The sequence below is a fragment of the Mobula hypostoma genome, chromosome 2 (genome assembly GCF_963921235.1).
Source record: "Mobula hypostoma chromosome 2, sMobHyp1.1, whole genome shotgun sequence".
Taxonomy (NCBI): Eukaryota; Metazoa; Chordata; class Chondrichthyes; order Myliobatiformes; family Myliobatidae; genus Mobula; species Mobula hypostoma.
The window spans coordinates 225494800-225521042 of record NC_086098.1 but is presented as its reverse complement, the minus strand read 5'-3'; the positions used below and the strand labels follow the sequence as shown (position 1 = coordinate 225521042).

Sequence of the window (26243 nt, the reverse complement as noted above, 5' to 3'; positions counted from 1 at the left end):
TATCATGAAGTACTGTAATATGATAATAATGTATTCTTGTAATCACTGAATAAACCTCACTTGGAAAAGGAAACAGATTCCCAGCACATTATCACGTTGCTGTTTGCGGGATTTTGAAGGTCAGGGAGGGAGGGAACAGCCAGCCAGAATACCACACACTGGGTCACAATTCTCACACTAAAAGATGGAGCTCAGTCAAACAGCTCACCCTGCTCCACTTTGTCCCATTCCCCCCCATGCTGGGTGCTGCCCTAAGGAAGGACATCCTGGACTGCTGTGGGGCTTAGAGGGCTGACGTTCTCAGGACAGCCTGAATGATATTAAGCCTGTGCTGAACTGAGGAACGTTACATAAACATTGTACGAATATCCGCTGGAGTGGATTCAGTGAAATTATTCTCTCTGCTAGAGAATTGGCAATGAAGAACTTTGATTAAATTTAGGAGCAAGGATGCCGAGGAATAACACTCCAGCCACACGAGGGATAAAACTTCGTCACACGAGGGATAACATCGGCCACACGAGGAATAACACCGGCCACGCGAGGGATAAAACTCCATCACACGAGGGATAACACCGTCCACACGAGGGATAACACCAGCCACACGAGGAATAACACTCTGGCCACACGAGGGATAAAACTCCATCACACGAGGGATAACACTCCAGCCACACAAGGGATAAAACTCCGTCACACGAGGGATAACACCATCCACACAAGGGATAAAACTCCGTCACACGAGGGATAACACCATCCACATGAGGGATAACACTCTGTCCACGTGAGGGATAACACTCTGGCCACACGAGGGATAACACTGTCCACACGAGGGATAACACTGTCCACACGAGGGATAATACTGTCCACATGAGGGATAACACTCTGTCCACACGAGGGATAACACTGTCCACACGAGGGATAACACTCTGTCCACACAAGGGATAACACTCTGTCCACACGAGGGATAACATTCTGTCCACACGAGGGGCGGGAGAAATGCAATAGCAAGAGGCTGCCAGGGGTTGTAGACTCAGCTAGCTCCATCGTAGGCACAGGGTGCCACACCATTGAGGACATCTTCAAGCTGCAGCTACACAAGAAGATGGCCTCTATCACTAAGGACCCTCCCCAGCCGAAACATGCTCTCTTCTCATTACAACCATTGGCAGGAGCTCGAAGACCCACACTCAGTGGTTTAGGAACAGCTTCTTGCCCTCCGCCATCAGATTCCTGAATACCAAACAACCTTGTTATCCCTTTATTTGGCACTATTTTTGTAATTTATAGATTCTTATGCCTTTGCACTGTACTGCTGTCACAAAACAAGTCTCACATCATATGTCAGAGATAATAAACCTGATTCTGAAAATCTTTTGAAAGCCTGTGAATTTGAGGGGTGGGCTTCATAGACACAAGAGATTCTGCAGATGCTGGAAATCTGAAGGAACTCAGCAGGACAGGTAGCAGCTATGGGCGATTAAACAATAGACATTTTGGGCCAAGACCTTTCTTCGTGACCGGCCATCTTCAACAGTCCTAAAAAAGGGTCTCAAACTGAAACATCGACTTCTCATTTCCCTTCACAGAAGCTGCCTGACCTGCTGAATTCCTCCAGCATTGTGTGTTGTGTGTTGTGTGTTGCCCAGGGGTGGGTTTCAGTTTTCTAAGTAGGGGAAAGCAGGGACACATGCTAACTCAGGAAAATGGGAGGCAACGCACATCAACTCTTCGTGCTTTGAATGTTGAAAAACTCAAGGTTTCTTGTGTGATGGCTGATATCTGGGACAGATGACAGGAGGCTAGTAGAAATCACCCAGCTTCATTCAGTAGGGGTGGGTCCTGAGGCTGTCTGCAGATCTCAGAGTTGAAGAGAAAAGCAATAAACTGGCAGTCCACCCAATATCAGGACATGGCATCTTAGTTCTCTGTACTGCAAATCACAAAAGCAGCATCAGAATAAAAAGAAAGCTATTTTGATATTTTATGCTCTTTTAATATAACATTGAAAACATTTCTCCCAATACCAGCTACGGTCTAAACAGAATGGTGGTTGTTACTTAATTGTAGCTTTGAGCCTAAAATACTTCTGCTTTTTTAAAAAATACCTTCATTAAAAAAAAATTAAAAATTGCATTTATAACTTAAAACATCCCTTTCATTCCAGGTGGGTTTAAAATGCAAATTTCAAATTTTCAGTCATTTAGTTTCTGAACGTAGCACGTCTTTTTAAAAATAAGTAGTTTCAGTACATTACAGGATATCACATAGATTGCGATCACTAAAAATTACTCACCTTTTCACAGATAAGTAAATTTTTAAAAAATATATACCCAAGTTGAGATGATTTTAAGATTAATTACAAAATTAAGAAAATAGAACAGTGTTCTGACTACAGAAATATTGCTTCCCTTCCAAGTTTTTTTTGCATATTGAAATTAATTAGCAACCTATTAGTTTATGATTTACTAAGAATAATTTACACAATGGTAGCTGAACAACTAAATTTTCTTCCTCTTTCCCCAGTTTTGAGCACAGATCATTGCAATAAATATGAAAAAGTTGACACATTTTTTTCTCCTCTAAGATGTTGATAAATTAAACATTTTTATACATCAAAAAACAGCATTTAGCGTGTTTTCTATTATTTGTTCTGCCGCACTTTGTACCTCACAACGAACAGCTTTGCTGCTAACACATGGGCAGGAGGAGGGAGTGTGACGTAATCGGAGAAGGCACAGGGGAAGAACAGGAAGGCTGGAAGAGAAGAGGTGGCAAAAAAGAGGAGAGGTAACTGCTTCCCTGACTTGACCATTTTGCTTCCAGCCATTGGGCTGAGAGGGGTCAGCTGTCCCAGTTCAGGCATCAGGCTGCTGCCATCTCTGTTAATACTTGAAGCAGCTCTCCAGGTCGAGCTGCTCAAAGATCCAGTAGCAATGTCGCATCAATCACCCACATATCCATCCGCCACAGTCTTGTTTAGAAATGGAATCCCTTCCTGCTTCCTCCATTTCCCTTACTGCAGGCGATCGGGCTGCAGCAGCTGAGGGGGATACTGAACAAATGCAGCAGCAGCAGCGGTGCTGGGGCTGCCCCCCGCCACGGGCTGCGGTACGGTGGAGTAGCTGAAGCCTAGATAGCTGGTGGCAGGCGACAAGGCATACGGGTACTGCTCGTAGGCAGCGTACTGAGCGTAGCTGGCAGAGGTGGCATAGTCGATGAAGGGGGAGGCGACCGAGTGTAGCTGAGTTGGCAACACCACGCCGGGCTGCACAATCGCCTGTGGGTAGAGGTACTGGGTGGTGAGGCTGCAAAAGAGAATAGCACAGGTCAGCACTGCGGTGGAAATAAACGACGAGGAGATAAATCAAACTGAACAAACTATTCAAAATGAAACGTTTCCGAATCTGCCAAAGGGGTGAAGAAGATTATATTAAAATGCATTACCGTGAAGCTTTCTTTGAAAAGGAGATAATGATGATAAACATCTGAAATAAGACCAGCGTTGTAGAGTAATATGACACTGTTCCAACCTGTTCACATCAACCACATTGCCTTCCAGAGCCAGTCCCATTCCCCCATGTTTGGCCAATACTTCTTAGCCATGCACGTATCCAAGTGGATTTTAAATATTGTTAATGTACTTGCCTCAACCAATTCCCCTGGCAATTCATTCCATGTAACACCACGCTGTATAAGATAAGTTGCTCTTCAGCTTCCTTTTAAATCTTTCCCCTCTCCCCTTCAACCCGTACCCTCTAGTTGTTTTTTCTCCCCCTTCCCCTGGGAAAAAGACTGTTCTTTCATCCTAACTCTGCCCCTTTGATTTAACTGAACAAAACGTCTGTGAGATCACCCTTCAGTCTCCTCTGCTTCAAGGAATAAATCCAAGCCCCTCTTACCTCTCTCTAGAACTCGGGCCCTCGATTCCTGGCAATATTCCTGAAAAGAGTGCAGAAAAGACATCTTTTCTATATCAAGGTGACCAAAACTGTACAGGGACGGCCTCACCAACCTTGCGCACCACAGCAGCACAACATCCCGACACTTATACTCACTGCCCTGACTTATGAAGGCCAACACGCCAAACGCCTTCCTCAGTGAATGTTGGACACAGAGAGGCGGTTCTGGTGGTCTGAAATATTCGCTCCGTTTCTCTCCTCCTGTCTGCTCCCTGACTTGCCGAACGTTTTCAGCACTCTCTGCCTTTGAACCTTATTTTCAACTTCCAATTTTTAAAAATATAATTTACATTTTTATTCTTCTCATAGATTTATTTTCTGTTACAGAAATAATCAGCTTGCATTTACATAACTGCTTTTCGTGAGCACTGGACCGTTAGGACTACAAATGGGATTCAGAGGGTCATTGACAAAGGTTAGTTCAATGAAGACTACAGTATAACTACTGCAGAGAAGCAGCCAAATGCTAAAATGAAGCTGAGGAACTACCATGGTGTAAAGTTGAAATGGTTTACCCGAGACTTTATCCAGTCAGGTCAGTGCATCTTGGTCTGCATGTACTCAAACCAGTTCCAGACACGACTGATAATAACTTAAAGGCCACCCATCCAGACAGTGGGGTCGAGCTCAACTTCCTAGGAATAGTTTAAAGTTATCCTAGATTCTTGCTCCAATTCTAACACCATTGCAACAACTTCTTGGGGAAGCATAAATAGAATTGACTGATGCACAACTGATCCATCGTCAAGGACTCCCTCCATCCAGGCCATGCTCTCTTCCTGCTGCTGCCAACAGGAGGGAGGTCCAGGAGCCTTAGGTCCCACACCACCAGGTTCAGGAACAGAATTACCCCTCAAATATCAGTCTCCTGAACCAACGTGGATAACCACACTGACTTCAACTCTGAGCTGATTCCACAACCTACAGACTCACTTTCAAGGATTCTACAATTCGTGCGCTCAGCATTATTTATTTATTTCATACATGAGAAAATCTGCAGATGCATTTATTTGTTTTGGGTTTTTCTTTGTTTATAATCCATTATAGACAATCAGGAACATCCTCTCCATGACCTACTGAATAAGCAGCGGAGTCCCCTTTCGAACAGGCTTATTCAGCTCTGCTGTCACAATGATCGTTACAGAAAATCTTTCCAACCAAATGCAACAAACATATACAACAGTTCCTCTGTGTGCAACAGGAGAACACACATCAGAGTACAATAGTCACAGCTTTATTATTTCATACATTATTATTGCACAATATTGCACATTGGTAAATTACTATGGTGTATGCCATTATTCTGTACATTATTAGTTAATATTATTATATGTATTATTAGTAATTATTGCTAAGTGTGTTTTTAAATGTTGCTGTAACTAAATGTTTCCCACTCAGAATCAATAAAGTACTTATTATTATTATCAATAACAGTTTATCTTCTTTTGCACATGGGTTCTTTGTCAGGCTTTGCATTTCACTGATTCCATTATATTTCTTTGTTCTACTGTGAATGCCTGCAAGAAAATGAATCTCAGGGTAGTACATGGTGACATATACGTACTTTGATATAATTATATACTTTGAACCTATGACTACATTCAATTAATGTAATTGCAATGTGAGCAGCAAAGGTCGATTGGACCCTAGAGTTGTTGAACCGCAAGGGAGGAATGCTATGGTCCCCTTGTACTACAGGCAGATGTAGAGATGGGTGGGTGCATTTGGCACAGTTTGCTCTGTGTTCTTACAGAGGTGATCAAAACCACAGGCTGAGTGAGAAGAAATTCCCTCACTGTTTACTGGGAATATCCCTAGTTAGAATCATAGACTGGGTGAAGTTCACACACTCACTGCCTGTCCTGAGTTCTAAAGAAGCATGGTGCAGAGGTGGCCAGTTGCCCTGCCACAGAATGATTATAAATCATTTATCAAAGCTCTTGGTTATCTCATGAATCATCTAAATTATCCAGCGAACAGTGGGACGATAATTGCAGGTAAGGTCAATGACTTAAGGCAAAGCAAAGCTGCCTGAGTGGAAGAGTTAGACCACCAGACCGCTGAGCACGAAGGAGACTCAATGTGGTGCATTAGAGAAGTCACCATGCCAGTCAGATGATCACAGTCAGAGCTGGACTGGAGATACACGATGGGTGACATCGAACTGACACCGACTCCCTTGAACAGCAGTGACTTACACCAAGAAGTTACAAGTCCTTCAGTTTGAGGAACTAATACAACATCAAACAACAATGCCTGGCTGAGGAAGACAGTGAACAGATCGAAGTTAATGTGACTACGTGCAAAGTGATGGATATTCATATATTTGTTTCAAAGAAAGACAACAATGAAGTAATAATTGGCACCTTAATCTTGTGTTCATAGAACATTCAACACAAGAGTTTCTACAGATGCTGAAAATTTTATTAACACACACACAAAGCAAACTCAGCAAATGAGGCAGCATCTAGAGAGGGAGAGAAATAAACGCTCAATGTCTCAGGCTTCAGTAAGACTAGAAGGGAAGCCACAATACCTTAAGGCATTAGGAGCAGAATTAGGCTATTTGGCCTCCGAACAAGAAGGTGGAAGGAGTTGAAGGAGTAAAAGCCGGCAAGTGATATGTGAGATCAGGTGAAGTGGAAGGTGGGTGGGTGGTGGGGGCTGGTGGATAAAGTAAGAAGCTGGAAGGTGATAGGTAGAAGAAAGGCTGAAGAAGGAGGAATCTGATAGGAGACAACGGTGGACCAAAGAATAGAGGGGAGGAAGTGGCAAACCTGAGGGAGGTGGTGGGCAGGTCACGAGGGCAGGGAGGAGTTAGAAATGGGTGAGAGGGCAACCACAATGGGGAATGAAAGAGAGAGAAGTGGAGGAGGGTAGGGAAGAAATTATCCAAAGCTAGAGAAACCGATATTCATGCTATCAGGTTGGAGTCTACCCAGATGGAATATTAGATGTTGGTTTGCCTTTCGTTGCACAGAATGAATCTACACTTTTATTGTGAAGATGTAGATGTTATTTTATTGAGATACAGCACTGAATAAACCTTTCCAGCCCTTCCAACCACACTGCCCAGCAATCCCTTGATTTAATCCTAGTTTAATCAAGGGATAATTTACAATGACCAATTAACCTACCCCCCAATACGTCTTTGGACTGTGGGAGGAAGCTGGAGCACCTGGAGGAAACACATGCAGTCGCAGGGAGAACATGCAAACTCATTACAGGCAGTAGCAGGAATTGAACCCACTGCTACCTGTAAGGTAATGTAAGGCGTTGTGCTAACCACTATGCTACTGTGCCACTCCTGAGGCGACAGATCATCAGCTACCTCAGTATAGACCAGACCACCACAACGTCAGGTCTGATAGAAATGCCCAGATGACTGCTGCATTATACTGAAGAGTCTTTTGTCTGCAGTTGTCACCCATTTCACTGTCCCAGGAATGGCCAAAGTCTCACTACTTCAAAGGGGTTATTTCCTCTGCACTCTGCTCCCCAGATCTCCACACAGTACTCTTAATTTTAAATAAGGTTCAAAGTTCACACTAAACTTATTATCAAAGCACATATATTAAAAGATAATATCCTGAAACTTATTTTCAAATAAAGACAAATAAATATACTTAGAACAGTGTTTGCATTCTAGCCTTATGGGATCCAACTAAATTTGAAAACAAAGACAGCATTAACTTAATTCTCTAATTCTTCCTAAAATTCAACAGTGCTAACCCTAAATTCCCTTTTTTGCTCGCCACAACTTCCTCATTCTTCAACGTTCTCTTCCTCTGGTCTTTGTACTCCAGTGAGTATAATTTAACTCATATGTACACTCCGCGGACACTCTATTAGGTACACCTGCTCTTGAAGACAAATATCCAACCAGCCAATCATGTGGCAGCAGCTCAATGCATAAAAGTATACTGACATGGTCAAGTGGTTCAGTTATTGTCTAGACCAAACATCAGAATGGGGAAGAAATGGGATCCAAGTGACTTTGACTGTGGAATGATTGTTGGTGCCAGATGGGGTGGTTTGAGTATCTCAGAAACTGCTGATATCCAGGGATTTTCACACACAACAGCCTCTAGAGTTTACAGAGAATGGTGTGAAAAACAAAAAAAAATCCAGTGAGCAGTTCTGTGGGTGAAATGCCTTGTTAATGAGAGAGGTCAAAGGAGAAAGGCCAGACTGGTTGAAGCTGATAGGAAGGCGACAGTAACTCAAATAACCACACGTTACAACAGCGGTGTGCAAAACAGCATCTCTGAACACACAACACATCAAACCCTGAAGTGGATGGGCTACAGCAGCAGAAGACCACGACCTTTATTCGCTACAGGAAGTACCTAATCAATTGACCGCTGAGTGTACATTGCAGGTTGAGCAGCATCTGTGAATTTGGAACGGGGTTGAGATATTCAGCCAATGATATAATTCTCTAAAAGGGAGACTTGCCTATTGAAGACAGTAGAATTACTAAACTTCACACTTAACCAAATCCTGAAACATATAACTCTTCTGTGGTTTAAAAAACAGACTGCTGGAGAAACTCGGAGGGATGTCACTCTTTCACCTCCTGATGCAGGATCTCAAACTGAAATGTCAATCATACTCTTTTCCCACAGATACTACTCAACCTTGGCCTCACCATCTTCTCATTATGGTCTTACACCTTATTGTCTACCTGCACTGTACTTTCTCTACAGCTCTTCCAATTTATTCTACACTCTGTTATTGCTTTCCCTTGTTCCAGCTCAAGGCACGGTGTAATGATTTGATCTGTGCAAGATAAGCTTTTGACAATAGTGACACCAGTAATCCTGATGAAGGGTATCAGCCCCAAATATCAGCTGATCATTTCCCTCCACAGATGCTGCCTGACCTGTTTGTTGTGCATGTTGGTCCAATTCAATTCTAACCCACTAAGTTCTTCCATCGTCTGCGGTCTCTTGTTTCCATGGGTCTCCCCAGAGCTGGTCCACCTGGGGAGGTGCAAGAAGGGCATCTCCAGCGTGACTCTGCACCTCTGGCCCACGCTGCGACCAGATGGACAGCGTGCAGTCCGGCCTCGAGGAGAAGCTGGTGAGAGGGTGCAGAATGCTGGCTGTGGGCTGAGAAAGGGTGAGGGGTTGGTGACTGAGGGCCAGCTTTGTGAAGCCTGTCATGAGATCATCCATTTTTGCTTCATCACCAAGGTGGAGTGGGTTTTCCTTTTGTGGCCCAGGGCAACTAACCATAGGGTGAGATTTCAATGGGAGGGAAGTGGAAGACCTCGCTGGGCTAGAGGAAATATTGTATCAGGTGTATGAAGATAGGAACAGTAGTAGACGACTCCACCCCCTCAAGCATGCCACACCATTCAGTGAGTGATTGGCCCCAGACCTAGTCTCTTCTTCTCAATACCCCAATCTTTCAAAATTTTATCTACTCCATCTTTAAACACTTCCATTGATCCTCCCTCCACAATCTTCTGGGATAAAGAATTACAGAGATCTTCTTCCTTCTGTGAAGAACCCCTCCTAAATCTTGTAACCATGTCACCTTATTTGAGATTCTCCCACTGGTGAAAATATTTCAAAATCTACCTTGTTGTATCCCTTGAGGATCTAATACACTTCAACAGTTCATCTAAATTCCAAAGAATACACATTTAGCTGCTTGTGATAAAATAATCTTCTTTTCCCCAGGAATTAGGCCAGTGAATCTCTTCTGGACTGCTTCCAATGCCAGGTTATCATTCTTTAAGGGACCAGAATTGTGCAAATATATCAGCGTGCGGCCTCGCCAGTACCTTATCGGGACAAACACCTCAATAGTCCTGCCTAGCAAGAATTGCCTTTGTGTGATCCTCTGCTTTCTTTTATTTTAATGAATGCTCCTCCATTCTCTTCAAACCCAGCCCCACAGAAATAGCTTGTTTTGACTTCCATAGGCGAGGGAGCCTGATGGTTGCCACAGTCCCAAGCTTGCTACTGTCTCAGTCTCAACACTCTTGCAGATCCCAACTTCTGAGATGGTTTCCTTCCTACTGTCCCGTGGTGCATCGCAAAGAGGATGTAACGATTAGGTGTGGTGTGGTGTTTATGACCTCAGCACCCTGACCGTCATCTCTTTGCAAAGCCGCTCCCCGAGCATAAAGGAGGTCATGCCATTGGCTGGCTCATTGAGATTCACTCATTAACCACTTTATTAGTTACTTTTTGTACTTAATAAAGTTGCCACTGAGTGTATATTCATGGTCTTCCGCTACTGTAGTTCATACCCTTCAAGGTTTGAGGTGTTGTGTGCTCAGAGATGCTCTTCTGCACATCATTGCTGTAGTAGATGATTATTGGAGTTACTATCACCTTCCTGTCAGCTTGAAGCAGTCTGGCCATTCTCCTCTGACCTCTCTCATTAACAAAGTGTTTTCACCCACAGAACTGCTGCTCACTGGATGTTTTTGCTTTTCACATCACTCTCTGTAAACTCTAGAGACTGCAGTGCGTGAAAATCCCAGATTAGCAGTTGATGAGATACACAAATCACCCCACCTGGCACCAACAATCATTCCACAGTCAAAATCACTTCGATCACATTTCTTCCCCATTCTGGTGTTTGGTCTTGACCATATCTGTATGCTTTTATTCACTGGGTTGCTACCACATGATTAGTTGATTAGATATTTGCATGAACGAGCAGCTGTACAGGTGTAGCTAATAAAGTGGCCACTGATTGTATTTCCAGCACCTTTGGTTTTAATTTCAGATTTCCAGTGTCAGCAGCATATTTTTCTCTTTGGTCCCTCTCCACCAAAAAAAAAGCAGCTAAAACATTCCCCATTTCTTTCAGTGCTTCACACCCAAATCATCTTCTGACCTTCTCTCCAAGGGTGATTCCCAGAGGCAGGACCAGCTTCCAACACCATGAAAAACCAATAAAACTGTACATTCCCCCCATGACCCTGTGGGCTTCCTCCACGTGCTCCCGGTTCCCTCCACATTCCAAAAGATGTACAGGTTGGTAGGTTACTTGCCCACATGGGTGCTCACTGGCCCAGAAAGAGTTTTTACATGGTGTATCTGTCAATAAATAAAATGAGCTCACGAGTCAGGCAGCATCTTTGGAGGGAAATAAAGAGTCAGCGTTTTGGGCCAAGGACGGGGTCTCAGCCCGAAACGCCAACTGCCCATTCCCTTCCATAGGTGCTGCCCGACCTGCCGAATTGCTCCAGCATTTTGTGTGCGTTGCCTCCCACGGTGAATATCTATCTCAGTGCCACCTGCCCTCCCTCCCTTCTCTGAGTGACAGGAGCAGACGCGTGCTGGAGGGACACCGCGACCTTGGGAAGCCATAACCTGTTCACACTCTGACAGCTACTATTTCCAGCGGCCCAGGAGAGCCGGGGGGGGGGGGGGAGAGACTTGGAGCTGCGTTGGTGTGTTGGGGGAGCTGTCCCTCCCGAGAGTCGCAGCTGCCAACAGAACAGCGGGGAGTCTTTCCACCCGACACCACAAGTGGATTAACCCAGACGCAAGACGACAGCTGCTTCTGTCCCATCCTAGACCTGGTGACATTGACACAGGCAGTGGCAATTACGAGGAAGACACACCAATGGCAATACTCCATTAGGAGTTTGAGGAGAGTTGGTACGCCACCAAAGACATTCGCAAATTTCTACAGATGTACGTGAACCACATTCTGACTGGTTACATCACTGACTGATATGGAGGTTCCAATGGCCAGGATCGAAGGAGGCTGCACAGGGTTGTAAACTCAGCCAGCTCCATCACAGTCACAAGCCTCTCCACCCTCGAGGACATCTTCAAAAGCCAGTGCCTCAAGGAGGCAGCATCCATCAATAAGATTCCTTGCCATCCACGACATGCCCCCCTCTCAATAGTACTATCAGAGGGGAGATGCAGGACCTTTAAGACCCTACTCATCATTTTAGTAACAGCTTCTTCCCTGCGCCATCAGATTTCCGAACGGTCCATTAACACTACCTCACCATCCCTCTTTTGCATTATTCACTATTTTTTTGTGGCAACTTTAGTCATTGTTATGTCTTTCACTCTACAGCTGTCTCAAAACAATGTTTCACAACATATGTAAATGATACTAAATCTGGTTCTGATTCTGACAGGCACTCACTCAGCACCAATTATCCACCCTAACACTGTATTACTTATCAGCTGTGTGTCACAGATCTGCAGTGTTACAAAGCTGCATGAGATCTGAACAAACTATTTTGAGTGAGGAGCGAAGATCAGACCCTCCTGAGGTACATAAGACTATTACACGGTAAGATCATAAAGCATAGTAACATAATTAGGCCATTCAGCCCATCAAGTCTGCCCCATGGCTGATTTATTATCCCTCTCTACTCCATTTTCCTGCCTTCGCCCCAGAACCTTTGACGCCCTGACTAATCAAGAACCTATCAACCTCTGCTTTAAATGTACCCAATGACTTGGCCTCCACAGCTGTCTGTGGCAATGAATTCCACAGATCCACCAGCTACAGAAATTGCTCCTTGTCTCTGTTCTAAACGAATCATAAGACCGTAAGACATAGGAGCAGAATTAGGCCATTCAGCCCATCGAGTCTGCTCTGCCATTTTATCATGGCTGACCCTGGATCCCATTTAACCCCATACACCTGCCCTCTCACCATATCACTTGATGCCCCGACCAATCAGAAATCTATCAAATTCCATTTTAAATATACCCACGGACTTGGACTCCACCACAGTCTGTGGCAGAACATTCCAGGCTCACCACTTTTTGGCTTAAAAAAAAAATCACTTTACTTCTGTTCTAAAAGGTCACCCCACAATTTTTAGGCTGTGCCCCCTAGTTCTGGATATCCCCACCATAGGAAACGTCCTCTCCACATCCACCTTATCTAGTCCTTTCAACATTTCGTAGGTTTCAATGAGATCCCCACGCATTCTTCTAAATTTCAGGGAATACAGGCCCAAAGCTGTCAAATACTATGTTAACCCCTTTATTCCCAGAATCATCCTTATGAACCTCCTCTGGACTCTCTCCAATGACAATACATCCTTTCTGAGATAAAGAGACCCAAAACTCCAAGTGTGGCCTGATTATTGTCTTATAAAGCCTTAGCATTATCTCCCTGGTTTTATATTCTATTCCCCTTGAAATCAATGCCAGTATTGCACTTGCCTTTTTTACCACAGACTCAGCCTGTGAGTTAACCTTCTGCGAGTCTTGAACAAGGACCAAGTCCCTCTGCACCTCTGATGTTTGAACCTTCTCCCCATTTAGATAATAGTCTGCACTATTATTCCTTTTATGAAAATGCATTATCACACATTTCCCAACACTGTATTCCATCTGCCACTTTTTTTGCCCATTCTTCCAATTTGTCCAAGTCCTGCTGCAATTGCATTGCTTCCTCAGCACTACCTACCCCTCCACCTATCTTCGTATCATCCGCAAACTTTGCCACAATTCCATTATCTAAATCATTGACAAACAATGTGAAACGCAGCAGTCCTAACATTGGCCCCTCAGAAACACCACCGGCAGCCAACCAGAAAAGGCCCCCTTTATTCCGTCTCACTGCCTCCTGCCTGTCAGCCATTCCTCTATCCATGCCAGTATCTTTCCTATAACACCATAGGATTTTATCTTATTAAGCAGCCTCATCTGAGGCACCTTATCAAATGCCCTCTGAAAATCAAAGCAAATGACATCCACTGGTTCCCCTTTGTCCACCCTGCTTGTTACTTCCTCAAAGAATTCTAACAGATTTGTCAGGCAAGATTTCCCTTAACAGAAACCATGCGGACTTTGACTTATTTTATCATCAGTCTCCAAGTATCCCGAAACTTCATCCTTAATAATGAACTCTAACACTTTCCCAACCACTGAGGTTAGGCTAACTGGCCTACAATTTCCTTTCTTTTGTCTTCCTCCCTTCTTGAAGAGTGCAGTGACATTTGAAATTCTCCAGTCCTCCAGGACCATGACAGAGTCAAAAATGCATCCAATGCAATGTCCTTCTATTCTGAGGCTGTACCCTCTGGTCCTAGACTCCTCCACTATAGGAAACATCTTATCCATGTCCACTCTATGTACTGTAAAACTTTCAATATTCAATAGATTTCCATGAGATCCCCCCTCATTTTTCTAAACTTCAGCCAGTACAGGCCTTGGGTATCCGGTATAAAAGTAGGGAAGTTTTGATGCAATGTTATAGGGTTATGGGTGATTTGCATCTGGAGTATCGCCCATAATCCTGTTTTGGTCTTGATATCTAAAGGAGGTCATACTTGCATCGGAGACAGTGTGGAGAAGGTTCAACAGCTTGGTTCCATGGATGAAGAGGCTGCTGAATGAAGAGAGATCAAATTGTTTGGACTATGCTCACTGGAGTTTAGAAGGATTGGAGGTAATCTTATCAAGTCAAAGTTCAAAGAAAATTTATTACTAAAGTACATATACTGCATGTCATCAGAGTCAATCTTGAGATTCACTTTCACGTGGGCAATCACCGAAACACAATAGAATCAATGAAAGACCATACCCAACAGAATGCACAAACGGCCAATGCGAAAAACAAACAATGAACACACTGAAGCAAAGTCCAGCAGACATTGGGATACGGTGGGATGAAGTGAGATTTAGGATCACTGCCCTGTGGTTCCCTCTACTTTGCGGGCCAGCCCACTGTGGCCGCTACCTAGCAAAACCACATGCCTACCACCGGAAGCTCAGTGCAGTGTTTGAGTGCCACATGTAAGGGGTTGCTTTTTTGGCTGATGCGGCAAGTCCTTCACCCCTCCCCGATGACTGAGGAGCTTGAAGTCCACCTCCTCTCCTGCACCCAAATACGGTAACCTCTCGATGCTGTGTCAGTGTCACAGGCACAAAGGTTGCAAAGCATTTTACTTTCCTCTTCAATGAGTTATTGTGCTCCTCAGAAAGAATAATGGCATGTTTTGTAGGTCAGTGTATGCAATGCAGCCGTGTATTGTACGGCAGCAGGGTAGAGGAACAATGTGGTCATTGAGGAAGGGCCTGACAACTGTCTCACTAGCCTGGAATATCAATATGGATCCCATCACCACCATGGTGCTTTTTCCTGGTTTTCTGCCTCCTCGTTTCCCAGTTCACTCTGAGCAGTTCCTGTGTCAGCTCTCAGCAGCGCCTGGGTACTCATACTCCCTGAGACTGATCAAACAATACCGTCAGGTTCAAATTCTCCTCCTCCTTTATAGACCCTCCATGGACCATCGCTGCCCACCTCTACAGTCTCTGCCCCTTCCTCTATGTACCCACATTCTCTACACACCCTCTGCTGTCTCTGCCCCTCTATCTCAATGTCCCCCCTCCTCTGTCTCAGTGGCTAGTAAGATGTTGGAGTCCGTGGGCTGAACAGCTTAATTCTGCTCCTACGTCTTTTTGTATTATTATCCTTGCGGTTTCCTCATTACTCGCAACTTTCTGTATGTCATGACTGACAATCCTACAGTACCACAATGCTTTGTAGTCTTGCTCTGTTTAACAATTTGCCATTTCATTCTTCGTTATAAAGTAGAAATCCTCACATCTTCCCAGCTTGTACTCCATCAGCCAACCTCTTGCCCACTTATTTAAAGGACAGGTCGATTGAGATTCAGTGGCAGAGGTTGAAAGGGATCTATCATAACATGCGTATGAACAGATCCGTTCAAGGACAGGAAACAATCCACGGGGTGGATCTGCAGTTCACGGCTAACTGAAGATAAAGACAGTATCAAACTTTTAAAAAATATAATTATTCAAAGGCGCGTAGCTTATCTGATCATATCAAATATAAACATAAAAACAGCAATAAGTGATTAAGTGATTTTTAAAAAAGGAAGGAGAGTAAAGGGCTAATTTAAAATATTAAAGTAGATATAGCTTCTATAGATAGTTATGAAAGAATTTATAAAAGTCTAAAACAGAGTCTACTGGAGGCTGTAGAAGTCTTGGGGTTAGAGGACTGTGCCTGCGGGTGGGTGAGAGGGAGAAACCAAGTTTGCTGTTGTTGTTTTGTTGCTTGTTCTGTCCTGCTTTGCTGTTCTGCTGAAGATTATAGGCAAGCTACATTGGTATCCGAATGCGTGGTGACACTCGGGTGTTGGTTGTTAATATAGACAGCATATTTCACTGTATGTTTCAATGTTCATGTGATAAGTACACTTGAATCCTGAGAAAAGCTGCTCCGATAGAAAGTGAGTTTAGAGAATTAATAATCAAAAACAGGGAGGTGGCAGATAAACAGGCATTTTAGAAGTTTCAATCACAGAAGATACAGGTGATATCCTAGAATATATCACCTATTAATGGATCAGAATCCTAGAACTCCCCCCACCACTTCAAGGACCGCACCAGTTCATGAAGACTGCTCACCGCCAATTTCTCGGGGTAATTGGGGATGGATAATTAAATGCTGGCTCCGCTAAGAGCCCCGAAATCACTGTGTGGGGCTTGCCATAATATTTTTCTTTGATCTAACTCCTGTGAGGCATCTTGGACAGTTTCAACATTAAAAGCGTTAGATAAGTAGAAGTTGTTGCAATATAATGCTAGCCAGAAAATTTGAAAATTATGGCCAATCAAATGGCATGTGCAGGAAGAGAAATAGAAATAGATCTAGCACACGGTAGAATAACGGTTCAATATGAACAATGACTGTGGATGTGAGCGGGGTTTAGATAGGCCGCAGGCGAAGCATGGAAAACAAGTAGAAGGTGACTCCTGTTAGCTGGGTGGAGACTGGGAGCCTGATAGGACCCCACCCATCAGGGTGATCTGGATGGTTCCACTGGAACTCCTTGATGAGTGATGGATCCAAGCCGAAATTGGATGGCACCCAAGACCTCTTCTCTGGGCCATACCCTTCCAAGTTGTCCAGGGAGGGCGGGTGAAACCTTAGGAAAATAGCAATCACCAAGGCAGCGGCACCGAGCAAGTCATGGCTGACAGATCTCTGGGCCCTATTGAACATCATCATAGAACTGAGATTGCTAATGAGTTGGATTTATTTTTTCAGAATTCCCTGGATTCAGGAGAAGTTCCTCTGGCAAATATGACAAGCACAAAATGCTAGAGGAACTCAGCACGTCAGGCAGCATCAATGGAGGGGAATAAACAACCGAGCTCCTTCAGCAGAACTGGGAAGTATGTGAGGAAAAGCCAAAATAAGGTGGTGAGGGGCACCTAGGTGAGTCCAGGTGAGGGGAAAGGTCATTGGTGGGACCATGTGAGAAGCCGAAATGTGACAGGTGAAAGAGGCAGAGGGCTGCAGAAGGAAATGTAGAAGGAAGAAAAAATGCAACTCTTATTCAAAAGAGAGGGGTTCAGAAAGCAGGAAACTATGTGCTAATTAGCTTAATGCTTGTCATTGGGAGCTAATTGTCAACACAGGTTTCTGAAAGGTAAATCATGTTTAGTTAATTTATTGAAGTAACGTGCTGTGGACGAAAGGGAATGAACAGATGTACTGATCCCAGATTTCAAGAAGCAGCTCCTCCAGTGTGACATCAGATCTTGAAGATTGGGATGTTGCCTCCTACACCACGAGGGAGACGGGAGATTGACTGAGTAGCAGAAAACTGAGAGTAGGTCATCCTCAGGTGGGCAACCTGGAATCAGTTGCCTCTCACAGGGATTGGTACTGGGACTCCAACCTTTTAAACGACATGGCTGAAGACACCTTGACACTGATACAAAGAAATGTAAGAAAGTAACTTATAATGGTGGCAAAAGACGGTTACAAAGGGATGTGGACAGGTTAAACAAATGCAAAATAATATGACAAATGGAGAATAATGTGGGAAAATGGAAGTTACCTGTTTTGGCAGTGAAATATTTTTTTTAAAGTATTATGTAAGTGGTGAAAATCTGAAGAACTATGGGGTCCAAAGTGATCTGGCGATCTGAGTACATGATTCACAAAAGAAGTGTATGGAAGTAATTAGAATATAGAGGAAATTGTCACCATTCATTGCAAGGGGAATGAGTATATGCTTTTGATCTCCTTACTTAAGCAAGGAGATAAGTCAAGCAAAGAACTGATACCTGGAGAGGATGGGTTGCTTTCTCAGGAAAGACCAGATAGGCAGGGCTTGTATCCACTAAGCTTTGAAAGAGCAATACATATTTAATTTAGGATCTGGAGGAGTCTTGATGGGGTGAATGTGGATAGGAAGTTGTTTCCTCTTGTTGGAGAATAAATACCGTTGGCGGTTATTTAAAAATAAATGGCTGCACCCTTAAGGCAAGATGAGGCGAATATTTTACTCTTAGATGGCTCCAAGTCTTTGGACCTCTTCCTCAAAGGATAGTGGTAGCAGAATCTTAGACGATTAAAGCAAAGGTTAATAAACAATAATGGTGGGGTTGGAAAAATTACTGGGAATGGGCCGCAGTGTGGAGCTGCAGTCACTGTCAGATCAGCAGTGACTTTGCTAAATTGGTGAACAGGCTTGAAGAGTCTGTTCCAGCTCCTGATTCATACACTTTGAAGTTCGACTGCACTCAGAGTATTGTGTTCAGTTCTGATCACCTCGTTATAGGAAGGATGTGGAAGCTTTAGAAATGGTGCAGAGGTGATTTACCAGGATGCTCTCTGGATGAGTTAACATGCTTTGTGAGGAGGGGTTGAGTGAGATGAGGCTTTTCGCTTTTTAGTGAAGGAGGATAGAGGTGACTTGATAGAGATCTATCAGCCAGTGCCTTTTTGCAGGGCGGCTACGGTTAACACCAGAGGACATAATTTTTATGTGATGGTGGAAGCATAAGGGCGATGTCAGAGGTAGTTTCTCCCCCACACAGAGAAAGGCAGGTGCCAGGAATGCTGCGCTGTGAGTGGTGGCATTAGGGACATACTTAGATAGACACATGTATGTAAGAAAACATGGAGGGTTACAGGCTGTGCAGCAAGGAAAGTTTAGATTTGTCGGCACTCATGGTGGGCCGAAGGTCCTTTGCTGTGCTGTAGTGTTCTGCTTGCTATGTTCTAAGTAATTAAGCATCAGAATCAAGCCTCAGTGTAGTTGCTTGGTGCCCAGTTCCAGATGGAAATCACCCCACCTCATTACACCCTCCGGAACTTCTCACAAGTGTGACCCACCATCAATCTCTTCGCGAGAGCCGCTGAATCCCTTGGGACATCACACTAGAGCTGAGACAAACTGGCTGCAGTCACTGTGTCTGGGAAAGGGGCAACAGCCATGAACGCAAAGTAATAAGTTGGACAGGGGAGAGCCTAGATTGGAAACAGGCTCTAATTCAACAACGGAAGAGGATGAACTTGCCCGTTTCTCCCTCACCCATTCTCATAGCAAGAAACACTTGAGTCTAATTTGCCAGCCAGATGGATGACATTTTTCTGCAGTGGCCTTGTGACCATGGAAATCACCATGTCATCGCCACAAACAGTGAAGGGGTGAGCAATGGCAATGTGGGTCCAGGGGATGAGCCAAGATGATGTGTTGCAGAATCACTGTAGAGGTAGTTCCTTACAACTGGCTCAAATGTGAAGTTGGATTGCTCTGGGTGCCGAGAGGAGAAGTCGGGGCCCGGGCAGAGGCGATTCGATGCCTGTTCAACTGGCCCGGGAGCGAGCTTGGATCACTCTGGGTGCTGAACAGATCGAAGCTTAAGAGGGGCTTCAGTCTGGGCCCGGAGCGAGTCGCTGGGTGATGTGGTCTGGGCCCGGAGCCTTTTGCTGCAGCAATGCCCGTGTCCCAACGTGCTGTTTGGACAATTTAAATGCTGGCCCAGATCGGAGGCGACAGCAGATTTCGCTCATTCTCCGCGATGATCACTCCTCTCTTCATGGTGCTGAGACTATGAAGACTGCCCCCACTGCTGTGCTCCGTGCCCCCTAATATGATGAACTGACAAGCGAGGGTTTGAGCCTACTCCAGGCTGCAGATCAGAGGACTCAATTTTGGTTCGGATTTTCATGGTTCACTTCAAGTGTTTGCAGGATTTGTGTTTCTCCCGCCTTTCTCTTGCACATCGAGTACTGGTCTAGTATTGGTCTTTTCATTCTTTTTTCTTTCATTTGGTTCTTTTGCTTTATGGCTACCTGTGAGCAAACAAATCTCAAAGTTGTATAATATATACTTTCTTTGACTTGAAATGTGCTTGAATCTTGAAAGCATATTACCACACTCTATGAAAATTAAATTTGAGCACATTAAACTAAGGTTAAATCACCAGGTGATCCAGTGTCCAAACTAAGTATTCACTGAAATCAGATTACAGTATATCATCTTCAATAGAGGGTTTATTGTAATCTATCAGTAAAACATCAGAAAAAGGAGGACATCCGTTCTTCCCTTTCTATTTGGCCAGTCACTTTACTACCTTCCTGTCCCATACACTAACCAGTACACCCCAAGTACCTCAACATGAAAATGGAGGGGGGGAGAGAATACTGTCCATCTGCAGTGCCTATAAAACGTATTCATCATCCCCTCCCCAGAAGTTTTCATGTCTTATTACTTTACAACACTGAATCAGAGGGGATTTAATTTGGCTTTTTTGACATTGATCAACAGAGAAAGACTCTTTTGTGTCAAAGTGAAAACAGATCTCTGGGTGAATACTTTTTATAGGCAATGCACATCCCAGCTCTTCTCCTCAGCTCAACCAGCGGCTACCTGACCTGCTGACTTCCCCCAGCCTTTGTTGATCCAGATTTCCAGCATCTGCAGCCTCTCTACTCCCCTCTTGCTCATGTCTGAAGAGGGGCTCCCTTATCTGAAACATTCACCATTTCCCCTCTCCATTGATGTTGCTCAACCTGCCCAGTTCTCTTTTTGTCTCATGTTGGCTCAGCTTCCTAATCCTACTCATCCAAGTTCCACCCTAATGGGAAGGTGGTGGGATTTAGACAAGTAGAAGAAGAAAAAACAACACATCTCTCAGACTAAGCAGCTTTTGAAGCTGCTCACTGCTGCCAGTAAGCCACCTTAACTTGTCCTATCACAGACAATCCTTTTGTTTACTTTAGAAATACAATACAGTAACAGACCCCTTCAGGCCAACAAGCCCGCGCTGCCCAACTACACCCATGTGACCAGTTAATCTACTAACTGGTACATCTTTGGAACGTGGGAGGAAACCAGGGTCCCCAGAAGAAACTGACACAGTCACTGGGAGAAGATCCACACTCCTCTATATATCCCTCCCTCACCTTCTCTCCGTCTAAAGACTTCCTGCCATCTCTCTTTCCCAGCTCTGATAAGATGTTGACCGTTTCCCTTTCCACAGATGCTGCCTTGCCTGCTGAGTGTTTAAAGCACTTTGGTGTTTTAATATCAGTGATTTAATTTCCTATTTTGCTAGCTTCACCCTCCCATTCCATATCACCATAGTCTAGACTCTGGATGCTATCAGCTCCGTCGTTATCATTTGCTCTGATACTGGAGGTGCTGGAACTAGGGTACTAAGCACAGTCGAGGCCCTTCGGCCCACGATCTTGTGCCAACCTACATTCACTATGCCCCAGCCCCATCAGATTCTTCCTATAACTTTAAGGCCACAGACAAACTGATCTGGCAGTACATCACTTAAGGACACACTGCAATCACCAGAGTGCCGGCTGGTGGCGTAGTGGCATCAGCACTGGACTTCAAGGCAGAAGGTCCCGAGTTCAAACCCAGCCGAGTCCCAACCTGGGCAGCAGCAGTATCTGCGCTGAAGAAAGGCCTGGCAGTCTACTTCTGTATCTTGCCACGATCTTTCAATCGGGTTTCTGGTACAATCAGATTACATTTGAGTGTGTATCACAGAGCAATTAAATTTTCCCCATCATACTGAAGCTGACTTACATCTCACTACTGTCTTCTAGGTTCACACTGCTTCATAAACATGTCTGCAAACTCCCTGCAAATACAATAATGCAACTTTGACAATGGACACAGGACAAAAGTTCTCAGCGAGGGGCCAGAGGTGGAGAGCAGGAGCAGCTGCAAGTTCCTGGGTGTCAGTATCTCAGAGGATCAATCCATGGCCTTCTGATGAATTCACAAAGAAGGCACACCAGCATGGTTCTACTTCATTAGGAGTGTGAGGAAATTTGCTATTAAATGTCTGCAGATGTACAGGGGAGAGCATCCTGACAGGCTGCATCAGCGGCCGGTATGGCGGCTCCACGGCATAGAACTGAAAGAAGCTACAGATGTTGTAGACACTGCCAGCTCCATCACAGGCACAAGCCTCCCCGCTTTCAACAGGCTGCGGCTCAAGGAGGCAACATCCATCATTAAGGATTCTCACCTTCAAGGTTATGCCCTCTTTTCATTACCATCAGGGAGGAGGTACAAAGACCCAAACTCAAACTTTTAGAAACAGCTTCTTCCTGTCCACCATCACATTTCTGAAAGGTCCATGAATGCACTATTCCTCTTTTACACTACATATTTATGTGCAAACTTAATAGCAATTTTTATGTCTTGCACTGTACCGCTGCCACAAAATTTAGCACGGGGATGGGAACCAGAGGGATAGGGCTGAAGATTGAGCAGTTGGTATACAACTAGATGCAGTGTGTGGTGAGGCTGTCAAGAAGGACAGGCAGATGATAGGGCAAAATGCCAGTCAGTGGGATGAGTTGAAGTGTAATATGGGGGCAGAATCAAAAAGGGTAATAAATACAGGACTGCAGGTGTTAAGAGTTTCATGCACCCAGTATACAGAATAAAGAAGATGCTCCTGTAACGCAGTTAGAGATTGGTAGGTATGATGTTATGGGCATCAATGAGTTGTGGCTGAAGGAGGATCATAGTTGAGAGCTTAATATCCAAGGATATTGAAAGGACAGGCAGGTAGGCAGTGGGGTGGCTCTGTGGGAAAAAAATGAAATCAAATCCTTCAAAAGAGGTAATAGGAGATCAGCAAATATAGAATCCTTGTGGGTAGAGTTAAGAAATTGCAAAGGTATAAAGACCCTGATGGGAATTATATACAGGCCTCCAAAGAGTAGTCAGGTGTGGGTTGCAAAGGAAGATAGAAACCAAGTCAAAAGGGAAAAGCTGTGATAGTCATGGGGGATTTCAATAGGCAGGTAGATTTGGAAAATCAGGTTGGCACTGGATCCCAGGACAGGGGATACGTAGAATGTCTATAAGATGGTATTTTAAGAGGAGTTTGTGGTTGAGCTCTTGAAGGAAAAGGCAATACTGCATTGGGCATTATGAGATGAATCAGATTTGAATAGGGAGCTTAAGTGAAGGAACCCTTAAGGATGCAGTGATCATCATATGATAGAATTCACCCTGCAGTTTTGAGAAGGAGAAGCTGAAGTCAGATGAATCAGTACTACAGTGGAGTGAAGGGAATTACAGAGGCATGAAAGAGGAGCTGGCCACAGTTGATTGGAAGGCGTCACTAGCAGGGATGACAGAAGAACAGCAATGGAAGGTGCAAGATAAATACAGCCCAAAGAAATAGTAGTATTCTAAAGGGAGGATGAGGCAAATGTGGCTGACAAGTGAAGTCAAAGGCAGCATAAAAGGAAAAGAGAGAGCATACAGAATAGAAAAAAAATGGGAAGTTATCGAAAATTTGGAAGCTTTTGAAAACCAACAGAAGGGAACTAAAAAGGCCATAAGGAGGGAAAAGTTGAAGTATGAAGGTAAGCTAGCCAAAGTTTTTTTCCACATATATAAATAGTAAAAGAGAGGTAAGAGTGATTATCGGAACGCTGGAAAATGACACTGGAGTCTAAATGGCAGAGAAGTGACATACAAACTTAAAAGTATGTTGCATCAGACATCACCGTGGAAGACACCAGCAGTGTGTCAGAAATGTGAAAGTGTCAGTGGTAGAAGTGAGTGTAGTTGCTATTACTAAGGAGAAGGTGTTTGGGAAGCTGAAAGGAAGATAAGTCACCACGACCAAATGGATGACACCCCAGGGTTGTGAAAGAGGAAGCTGAAGCAACTGTGGGGGCATTAGTAATGATCTTTCATGAATCATTAGATTCTGGAATGGTTCCACAGGACTAGAAAACTGCAAATGTCGCTCCACTCTTTAAGAAGCGAGGGAAGCAGAAAAAAAAAGGAAATGATAGAACAGTTAGCCTGACTTTAGTGGTTGGGAAAATGTTGGAACCCATTATTAAAGAAGAGGCTTCAGAGTACTTGGGGGCACATGATGAAATAGACCAATGGTCCTCATGGGGAAAACTTGCCTGATGAATCTGTTGGATCTCGTTGAGGAAATAATATGCTGGATAGACAAAGGAGGCAGTTGATATTGTTTATTTGGATTTTCAGAAAACCTTTGACAAGGTGCCACACATGAAGCTGCTTAACAAGATAAGAGGCCATGGTATTGCAGGAGAGATACTAGCATGGATAGAAGATTGGCTGACTGGCAGGAGGCAAAGAGTGAGATAAAAGATCCTTTTTGAATTGGTTCCATCAAGACTAGGGTGTTCTACAGGGATCAGTGTTGGGACCACTTCTTTTCATGTTGTATCTCAACGTTTTGGATAAAGGAATTGATGGCTTTGTGGCCAAGTTTGCTGATGATATAGAGATAGAAGGAGGAGGAAGTGGTGTTGAGGAAGTAGAGAGTCTGCAGAAGAACTTAGACAGATTAGGAGAATGAGCAAAGAAGTGGTAGACAAAATATGGTCATGAACTTCGATAACAGGAATAAAGGCTTAGATTATTTTCTAAACGGAGAAATTTCAAAAACCAGAGGTGCAAAAGGACTTGGGAGTCCTTGTTGAGTTGGTGGGAAGGAAAGTAAATACTATGTCAGCATTCATTTCCAGAGGATTAGAATATAAAAGCAAGGATGTCATCCTGAGGCTTTATAAGGCATTGGTCACACCACTTAGAACATTGTGAGCAGTTTTGGGCCCCTTATCTGGCATTGGAGAAGTTCCAGAGGAGATTCACAAGAATGATTCTGAGAATGAAAGGGTTAACATATGAAGAGTATTTGATGGCTCTGGGCCTGTACTTGCTGGAGGTAGTGAATCTGTGGAATTCATTACCACAGACAGCTGTGGAGGCGAAGTCATTGGGTATATTTAAAGCAAAGGTTGACAGGTTCTTGATTAGAGAGGGTTTCAAAGGTTATGGGGAGAATGCAGGAGAGGAGGGTTGAGAGGGGTAATGAATCAGGCATGATGGAATGACAGAAGACTTGATGGGCTGAATGGCCTAATTCTGCTCCAATGTTTTAGGGACTTAAAATAACAAATTTCACGACATATGACAGTGACTCTGAGTCGATGCTTCTTCACAAAACATGGAGCTGTTGTTGAGATGGCCGTGCTTTAAATGAGAACAGGATTCACAGACAATTAAGTCTTCTTCAATTCAGTGAAGTCATGAATGTGGGTTAGGCCAGCAGCGTGTCAGTGTCTGGGCTTGCTGTTGTTAAACAGGCCAGCTTTCTTCTTCACTGCTTTGGGATGGGAGGGAGATTTTACCATCTCACAGAGAGTTTACTCCGTTTTAAAAGCTGCTAACTCAGCGCAAGAGGTGAAATTCAGGTTGCCATGTTGATGAGCACAGAAATAGGCCTTTCGGCCCACCAAGGTTGTGCTAGCCATTGCACAATCACATCAATCCCAGTTTATTCCTCTTACACTCCCATGGATTCTACCATTCTCCTACATACTGAAGGCAACTGACAGTGGTCATTTACCATTCAGGGTTGGTGTCATAAAGCTCCGACAAGCCGGAGGAAAATCTGTAAATGTAAGCCAGTCAATGAAAGAAACAAACCCGCAGATATCAACAAGCAATAAGCCATAAGGAACAACAAGACTTCCAATACTGGACAGTATAGTCCGTAGTGATGCTCCAGGAACCCAAGTTCGATCCTGACCTTAGGTGCTGTCTGTGTGGAGTATGCGCGTTCTCCCTGTGATCACCTGGGTTTCCTAAAAGCACCCTGGTTTTCTCCCACACCCCAAGTATAAGTTGGTACATTAATTTACCACTGTACGTTTCTCCCAGTGCAGAGGACTTGTAGGAGAATCCGGGGTAGTAGGTCCATGGGAAAGAACGGGTTTCAGAGAAACAGGGTTCATGGGATTGCTCCTAGAGCTGTTATAGGCTTGATGGGCCAAATGGCCTCCGTTTCTATCAACAGGATACATGCAAATAAGTAATTGTCATTTGCATTGTTGACATTTTTGCACTTCACCTGCTCTGTACTTTCTCTGTAGCTGTTACACTTTATTCTGCATTGCTATTGTTTTACCTTTTTCTATCTCAATACACTGTGTAATGATCTGATCTGTATGAACAGTAAGATA

General features: G+C 44.1%; 1 protein-coding gene across 1 annotated transcript in view; it reads right to left on the bottom strand.

Moving 5' to 3' along the window:
* Nucleotides 1-1983: 1983 nt before the first annotated feature.
* Nucleotides 1984-26243, bottom strand: part of LOC134342889 (RNA-binding protein 38-like) — a 52620-nt gene continuing 28360 nt past the window's right edge. The window contains exon 4 of the mRNA XM_063041558.1: nucleotides 1984-3305. Coding sequence (XP_062897628.1) covers nucleotides 3014-3305 — 292 coding nt within the window. The 3' untranslated portion in view covers nucleotides 1984-3013. The remainder of the gene's footprint in view (nucleotides 3306-26243) is intronic.